General features: G+C 47.5%; 1 protein-coding gene across 1 annotated transcript in view; it reads right to left on the reverse strand.

Annotated features, from left to right (window-relative positions):
• Positions 1–8,882, reverse strand: part of LOC139245167 (anamorsin-like) — a gene marked incomplete at its 3' end in the record, with an annotated part of 29,935 nt that extends 21,053 nt beyond the window's left edge. The window contains exon 1 of the mRNA XM_070871120.1: positions 8,695–8,882. Coding sequence (XP_070727221.1) covers positions 8,695–8,851 — 157 coding nt within the window. The remainder of the gene's footprint in view (positions 1–8,694) is intronic.
• Positions 8,883–9,097: the final 215 nt, after the last annotated feature.

Raw genomic sequence — 9,097 nt, forward strand, 5'->3', positions numbered from 1 at the left:
CTATCTGCGCAGTTAATTCGTCCACCTTATTCCGAATACTCCTCACATTGAGGCACAAAGCCTTCATGCTTGTCTTTTTAACACACTTTGACCCTTTAGAATTTTGCTGTAATGTTGCCTTTTTTGTTTTTTGCCTTGGGTTTATCTGCCCTCCACTTTTACTTTTCTCCTTTCTATCTTTTGCTTCTGCCTCCATTTTATTTCCCTCTGTCTCCATGCATAAGTTCCCATCCCCCTGCCATATTAGTTTAACTCCTCCCCAACAGAACTAGCAAACACTCCCCCTAGGACATTGGCATGAACATAAATAACTGATAACAAGCAGCTACCAATATCTGAAGGTCGAGAATGCCTGACTCCAAACTTGGGAGGGTAAGGACAGGAAACTTGGGAGGGTAAGGACAGGAGACATGGGAGGAAATCAGAATGTATGAAGAGGAAAGGCATGAGACCCCTTACGGGGAGGATTTTCATCTGAAAGCTGAGACAAGGAACTCGATGTGCCATTGAGCACCTTGTTTTAAGAGGAAACTCTATAGGTTGAATGATCCTGTCCATATTCTACTCCAGGCTCAGCCCTAAAAAAAGAGAATAAAACAAATACCAAAAGAACTTTTAACAGAGCCTGTGGAGGGGAGAGTTACCAAGTGTGAGAATGGTTCTTGCACTCTGAGGGGGGACCCATGCTGACCTTAGTTAACAATCTTGACAGCTCCAGGAGAGAGGAAGAAAGGCCGCAATCTGGAGAACTGTTCATGCGCGCCATCCGCCTGTCAATCGGGAGCGGTATTAGCTGCCGTATATTTTTGCTTTATAACTAGTGTGTTATATCCTGTCTCAAACTCCCATTAAACACAATATACGCACTCACCATATTGGTTTGCACTTGACCCTGATTATTTGGAAGACCAGAGATAAACTAATCATAGAACGGTTGCGGCCGGTCTGCAAGAACACTTTAGTTAGTCCCATCCATTCATCGCCCCACTGCCCTTTCCACATAGCCCTGAAATAAATGTTCTCAGCTGCTTATCCAACGCCCTTTTGAAAGCAGTGATTATTCCTCCACCACCCTTTCAGGCAGTGTATTCCAGATCCTGACCACTCTTCTGGCCGAAAGGTTCTTTTACCAATCAGCCCTCCACCCTGCCATCTCTTGTGGCCTCGCTACTCCCATCATGTCAATTGCAGATAAGGCCATCTCTGACCACTTCCTCGTGTCGCGGCCACTGCCTCCCCCCACCCCCACAACACTACCTCCTTTCTGTGTCCGCCCCTGGAAGAAACTCTCTCCCATCTTTCTTACATGCACTTATGAACTCTCAACTGTCCAGCCTTTGGCCCTACATTCACTGTGACATCTCTGCAGCTACCAAATTGCTCAACCACACCCTCACCACCAGCTTTGATGCCCTAGTCCCTATTAAAACCATTACTCTCTCTCACCCTGGCCGTTCACCCGGTACAGCCCTGATCTTCGCTCCCCTAAGTCCAGGGGACACAAACTAGAATGGATACAGAGAACAACGGGTTTAGCCATTCACTGCCAGATCTGGTTAGTCCACATAAAGCATTATCGGGTCCTGCTCTCGTCTGCCAAAACTGCTCATTATTCCAGTGTCATTCTGGAATGCAAAGATAAACCCCGGCTACTATCCTCCACTGCTAACCATCTTTTTAAACCCCTCTCGCAGATGACACTAAGCTGGGTGGCGGTGTGAGCTGTGAGGAGGACGCTAAGAGGCTGCAGGGTGACTTGGACAGGTTAGGTGAGTGGGCAAATGCATGGCAGATGCAGTATAATGTGGATACATGTGAGATTATCCACTTTGGTTGCAAAAACACGAAGGCAGAATATTTTCTGAATGGCGGCAGATTAGGAAAAGGGGAGGTGCAACGAGACCTGGGTGTCATGGTTCATCAGTCATTGAAAGTTAGCAAACAGGTACAGCAGGCGGTGAAGAAGGCAAATGGTATGTTGGTCTTCATAGAAAACATAGAAAATAGGTGCAGGAGTAGGCCGTTCTGCCCTTCGAGCCTGCATAGCTAGGGGATTTGAGTATAGGAGCAGGGAGGTCTTACTGCAGTTGTACAAGGCCTTAGTGAGGCCTCACCTGGAATATTGTGTTCAGTTTTGGTCTCCTAATCTGAGGAAGGACGTTCTTGCTATTGAGGGAGTGCAGCGAAGGTTCACCAGACGGATTCCTGGGATGGCAGGACTGACATATGAGGAGAGACTGGATTGACTAGGCTTATATTCACTGGAATTTCAAAGGAAGAAAGGGAATAGAAACATAGAAACATAGAAAATAGATGCAGGAGTAGGCCATTCGGCCCTTCAAGCCTGCACCGCCATTCAATGAGTTCATGGCTGAACATGCAACTTCAGTACCCCAACTCCTGCTTTCTCGCCATACCCCTTGATCCCCCTAGTAGTAAGGACTATATCTAACTCCTTTTTGAATATATTTAGTGAATTCCACAGGTTCACCACTCTCTGGGTGCAGAAGTTTCTCCTCACCTCGGTCCTAAATGGCTTACGCCTTATCCTTAGACTGTGACCCCTGGTTCTGGACTTCCCCAACATTGGGAACATTCTTCCTGCATCTAACCTGTCTAAACCCGTCAGAATTTTAAATGTTTCTATGAGATCCCCTCTCATTCTTCTGAACTCCAGTGAATACAAGCTCAGTTGATCCAGTCTTTCTTGATTTGTCAGTCCAGCCATCCCGGGAATCAGTCTGGTGAACCTTCGCTGCACTCCCTCAATAGTAAGAATGTCCTTCCTCAAGTTAGGAGACCAAAACTGTACACAATACTCCAGGTGTGGCCTCTCCAAGACCCTGTACAACTGTAGTAACACCTCCTTGCCCCTGTACTCGCTATGAAGGCCAACATGCCATTTGCTTTCTTAACCGCCTGCTGTACCTGCATGCCAACCTTCAATGACTGATGTACCATGACACCCAGGTCTCGTTGCACTTTCTCTTTTCCTAATCTGTCACCATTCAGATAATAGTCTGTCTCTCTGTTTTTAACCACCAAAGTGGATAATCTCACATTTATCCACATTATACTTCATCTGCCATGCATTTGCCCACTCACCTAACTTATTCAAGTCACTCTGCAGCCTCATAGCATCCTCCTCGCAGCTCACACTGCCACCCAACTTAATGTCATCCGCAAATTTGGAGATACTACATTTAATCCCCTCATCTAAATCATTAATGTACAATGTAAACAGCTGGGGCCCCAGCACAGAACCTTGCGGTACCCCACTAGTCACTGCCTGCCATTCTGAAAAGTACCCATTTACTCCTACTCTTTGCTTCCTGTCTGCCAACCAGTTCTCAACCCCATGTGCTTTAACTTTGCACATTAATCTCTTGTGTGGGACCTTGTCGAAAGCCTTCTGAAAGTCTAAATACACCACATCAACTGGTTCTCCCTTGTCCACTCTACTGGAAACATCCTCAAAAAATTCCAAAAGATTTGTCAAGCATGATCTCATCGAAACGTATAAAATTCTGATGGGACTGGACAGGTTAAATGTGGGAAGAATGTTCCCGATGTTGGGGAAGTCCAGAACCAGGGGACATAGTCTAAGGATAAGGGGTAAGCCATTTAGGACTGAGATAAGGAGAAACCTCTTCACCCAGAGAGTGGTGAACCTATGGAATTCCCTACTGCAGAGAGTTGTTGATGCCAGTTCATTGGATATATTCAAGAGGGAGTTAGATATGGCCCTTACGGCTAAGGGGATCAAGGGGTATGGAGAGAAAGCAGGAAAGGGGTACTAAGGGAATGATCAGCCATAATCTTATTGAATAGTGGTGCAGGCTCGAAGGGCCAAATGGCCCAGTCCTGCACCTATTTTCGATGTTGCTCCTCAGTCTCCACCCTTACCCCCGACAGTAAGTGTAAGGAGCTCATGGATTTCTTTGTCTCCAAGATTGAGACCATCCGTTCGGCCGCCTCTGCCTCTTCCCTTCCTTCCCCAAGCCCACCGGGCCAAACTTCCTCTTAGGATCCCCCCGGCCCGAGCCCTGACCTCACATCTTTCTCCAGCTGCTCTCCGATTTCTGCCACAGAACCAAAACGGCTCTCATCAAAGTCACAAATGACATCCTATGTGAGTGTGACAAAGGTAAACTATCCCTCCTCGACCTGTCTGCAGACCTTGACACGGTTGACCACTCCATCCTCCTCCAACACCTCTCCACCACCGTCCAGCTGGGTGGGACTGCACTCGCCTGGTTCCATTCTTATCCATCTAATCGTAGTCAGAGAATTACCTGCAACGGCTTCTCTTCCCACCCCCGCATCGTTCCCTCTGGTGTACCCCCAGGGTCTGTCCTTGGCCCCTCCTAGTTCCCATCGCCATGCTGCCCCTCGGCGACATCATCCGAAAACAGAGTCAGTTTCCACATGTACGCTGACGTACCCAGCTCTACCTCACCCCCACTTCTCTCAACCCCTCCACGGGCTCTAAATTGCCAGACTGCTTGTCCGACATCCAGTTCTGGATGAGCAGAAATTTTCTTCAATTGAATATTGGGAAGACCGAACACAAGAACATAAGAATTAGGAACAGGAGTAGGCCATCTAGCCTGCTCCGCCATTCAATAAGATCATAGCTGATCTGGCCGTGGACTCAGCTCCACTTACCCGCCCGCTCCCCGTAACCCTTAATTCCCTTATTGGTTAAAAATCTACCTATCTGTGATTTGAATACATTCAATGAGCTAGCCTCAACTGCTTCCTTGGGCAGAGAATTCCACAGATTCACAACCCTCTGGGAGAAGAAATTCCTTCTCAACTCGGTTTTAAATTGGCTTCCCCATATTTTGAGGCTGTGCCCCCTAGTTCAAGTCTCCCCGACCAGTGGAAACAACCTCTCTGCCTTTATCTTGTCTATCCCTTTCATTATTTTAAATGTTTCTATAAGATCACCCCTCATTGTTTTCGGTCCCTACCACAAATTCTGTTCCCGAGCCACTGACTCCATCCCCCTCAACTCCTGTCTGAGGCTGAACCAGACTGTTCAAAACCCGGGTGTCATATTTGATCACATATCCGCAGCATAACTAAGACTGTCTATTTCCACCTCTGTAACATTGCCCGTCTCTGCTCTTGCCTCAGCTCATCCGCTGCTGAAGCCCTCACCCATGCCTTACTTCTAGATTTGCCTTCTCCAACGCACTCCTGGCTGGCCTCCCACATTCTCTCCTACATAAACTCGAGGTGATCCAAAAGTCGGCTGCCTGTGTCCCAACTCGCACCAAGTCCCTCTCACCCATCACCCCCTGTGCTCACTGCCCCGTGTCCCAACTCGCACCGAGTCCCGCTCACCCATCACCCCATGTGCCCAGTGTCCTAACTCACACAAAGTCCCTCTCACCCATCACCCCCTGTCCTAACTCGCACCAAGTCCGCTCACCCATCACCCCGTGCTCACTGCCCCGTGTCCTAACTCGCACCGAGTTCCGCTCACCCATCACCCCATGTGCCCAGTGTCCTAACTCGCACAGAGTCCCTCTCACCCATCACCCCCTGTCCTAACTCGCACCAAGTCCACTCACCCATCACCGCCTGTGCTCACTGCCCCGTGTCCTAACTCGCACCGAGTCCCGCTCACCCATCACCCCATGTGCCCAGTGTCCTAACTCACACTGAGTCCCTCTCACCCATCACCCCCTGTCCTAACTCGCACCAAGTCCGCTCACCCATCACCCCCTGTCCTAACTCGCACCAAGTCCGCTCACCCATCACCGCCTGTGCTCACTGCCCCGTGTCCTAACTCACACCGAGTCCCGCTCACCCATCACCCCGTGCTCACTGCCCCGTGTCCTAACTCACACCGAGTCCCGCTCACCCATCACCCTGTGCTCACTGACCTACATTGGCTCTCGGTTAAGCAACGCCTCGATTTCAAAATTCTCATCCTTATTTTCAAATCCCTCCATGGCCTTGTCCCTCCCTATCTCTAATAATCTCCTCCAGCCCCACATACCCGCCAATATATCTGTATTCCTCTAATTCTGCCCTCGAGTATCCCTGATTATAATACCTCCACCTTTAGTGGCCGTGCCTTGTTGTCTGGGCCCCAAGCTCTGGAACTCCCTCCCTAAACCTCTCCACCTCTCTTTCCTCCTTCAAGATGCTCCTTAAAACCCAGCTTTTGGTCACCTGCGCTGATATCTACTTATGCGGCTCTGTGCCAAATTTTTCAACTCATAATACTCCTGTGAAGCACCCTGGGAGGTTTTACTATGATAAAGGCGTGATATAAATACTTGTTGTTGACTCTGTCACCTCTGATTCTCGACCCTGCTGTCAATGGGAACAGTTTCTCACTCTCTACTCTGTCCCAACCACTCATCATTTTGAACACCTCCATCAAATCTTCTCTCAACCTGCTATGCTCTAAGGAGAACAATCCCAGCTTCAGTCAGGCAGAGTCAGCATGGACTTATGAAGGGAAGTCATTTTTGACACATTTGCTACAATTATTTAAAGATGTAACAAGCAGGGTGGATAAGGGGGAACCAGTGTATGTGGTGTATTTGGATTTCCAGAAGGCATTCGATAAGGTGCCACATAAAAGGTACAAGTTCACGGGGTTGGGGGTAATATATTAGCATGGATAGAGGATTGGCTAACTAACAGAAAACAGAGTCGGGATAAATGGTTCATTCTCGGGTTGGCAATCAGTAACTAGTGGGGTGCTGTAGGGATCAGTGCTGGGACCCCAACTATTTACAATCTATATTAACGACTTGGAAGAAGGGACCGAGTGTAACGTAGCCAAGTTTGCTGATGATACAAAGATGGGAGGAAAAGCAATGTTTGAGGAGGACACAAAAAACCTGCAAAAGGACATAGACAGGCTAAGTGAGTGGGCAAAAATTTGGCAGATGGAGTATAATGTGGGAAAGTGTGTCATGCACTTTGGCAGAAAAAAAATCAAAGAGCAAGTTATTATTTAAATGGAGAAAGATTGCAGTACAGCAGGACCTGGGGGTACATGTGCATGAAACACAAAAGGTTAGTATGCAGGTACAGTAAGTGATCAGGAAGGCAAATGGAATCTTGGCCTTTATTGCAAAGGGGATGGAGTATAAAAGCAGGGAAATCTTGCTACAGTTATACAGGGCCACACCTGGAATACTGCGTACAGTATTGGTTTATTGGTTTCCATATTTAAGAAAGGATATACTTGCTTTGGAGGCAGTTCAGAGAAGGTTCACCAGGTTGATTCTGGAGATGAGGGGGTTGACTTATGAGGAAAGGTTGAGTAGGTTGGGCCTCTACTCATTGGAATTCAGAAAAATGAGAGGTGATCTTTGTCATGTATCCTAACATGCTATACATGACTGTAATAAGATATGACCTGTAACCACCAGCATACCTTACCACCAGGGGTGCACTTGCAAGAGACAGGTATATAAGGACAGGTCTCAGGCAAGTGCAGCATTCCAGAGCTGTGAAATAAAGGTGCAGGTCCAGAGTGACCTTGACTTCACTACATGCCTCATGTGAATCTGTACTGAGGGGATAGGACTTTACAATCTTATCGAAACATAAAAGATTATGAGGGGGCTTGACAAGGTGGATGCAGAGAGTATGTTTCCACTGATGGGGGAGACTAGAACTAGGGGGCATGATCTCAGAATAAGGGGCCGCCCATTTAAAACTGAGATGAGAGGAATTACTTCTCTCAGAGGGTTGTAAATCTGTGGAATTCGCTGCCCCAGAGAGCTGTGGAAGCTGGGTCATTGAATAAATTTAAAACAGAGATAGACAATTTCTTAACGATGAGGGAATAAGGGGTTATGGGGAGCGGACAGGGAAGTGGACCTGAGTCCATGATCGGATCAGCCATGATCGTATTAAATGGCGGAGCAGGCTCGAGGGGCCGTATGGCCTACTCCTGCTCCTTATGTTCCTTTTGTTCTCAAGTCTATCCTCGTAACTGAAGTTCCTCATCCCTGGAACCATTCTCGTAAATCTTTTCTGCACCCTCTCTAAGGCCTTCACATCCTTCCTAAAGTGCGGTGCCCAGAATTGGACACAATACTCCAGTGTTTTATACAGGTTCATCATAATGTCCACGCTTTTGTACTCTGTGCCTCTATTTATGAAGCCCAGGATCCCGTAAGCTTTTAAACCACTTTCTCAACCTGCCCTGCCCCCTTCAATGGTTTATGCACACGTACCCCCGGGTCTCTCTGTTCATGCACCCCCTTTAGGACTGTACCCCTTTAGTTTATATTTCCTCTCCTCATTCTTTTTACCAAAATGTATCACTTCAGACTTTTCTGCGTTAAATTACATCTGCCACGTGTTCGCCCATTCTAGCTGCCTGTTTATGACCATCCTTGGCAGAACAGTGGACTGATGGTCATTGGTTGCGTAGTGAGTGGTGCAGGAATGATGGTTTTCGCTCACTGCTTTCTCTACATTGGAATACACACTTGGATTTTGAGAGAGCTTTTGACAAGGATCCCCCTCTGATCAATGGCTACAGTAAGGACTGAGAGAAATGAGAGGGTGTGCAGCTGGAGCAAGTTTGCAGCCAGGACGCCCCAGAGATGAGTAGGGTGACCCCAACACTGTAACTACGGCCAGTAACTGGATACAATAAGGGGGAAGAGGAGAAAGAAAAGTAGGTGGACTTATTTTTGAACTTACATATCTGGAGCCTCTCGATGTTTTCCATTGCCACATGTCCTAAAGCCCCAGTGACTGCTCGAATGTCTTGCACCAGCTTGGTTTGTGACTCGGCAGTGGTTGAACTGTCCCAGATTACAACCACATTGTAACCTGCCTTTATATCAAACTGATCCATCGCAACTCCTGCTTTAGCACAGAAAACACAATATTCAGCATAAAATGCCACGAGAGGAGAGTCCATGACACACACGGTCCTTTGTCCAACACCTTTCGAAAGCTCAAATAAACATCAACCCCACGACCCTCACCGCGACTTCAACAAACAACTCCTAACATTACTCAAACACAATCTGCCTTTAACAAATCCAACCTGACTTTCATTTATTAACCCATACTTCTCCAAATGCCAATTAGTTTTGTC

Source organism: Pristiophorus japonicus, unplaced genomic scaffold (assembly GCF_044704955.1).
Source record: "Pristiophorus japonicus isolate sPriJap1 unplaced genomic scaffold, sPriJap1.hap1 HAP1_SCAFFOLD_2130, whole genome shotgun sequence".
NCBI classification, from domain to species: domain Eukaryota; kingdom Metazoa; phylum Chordata; class Chondrichthyes; family Pristiophoridae; genus Pristiophorus; species Pristiophorus japonicus.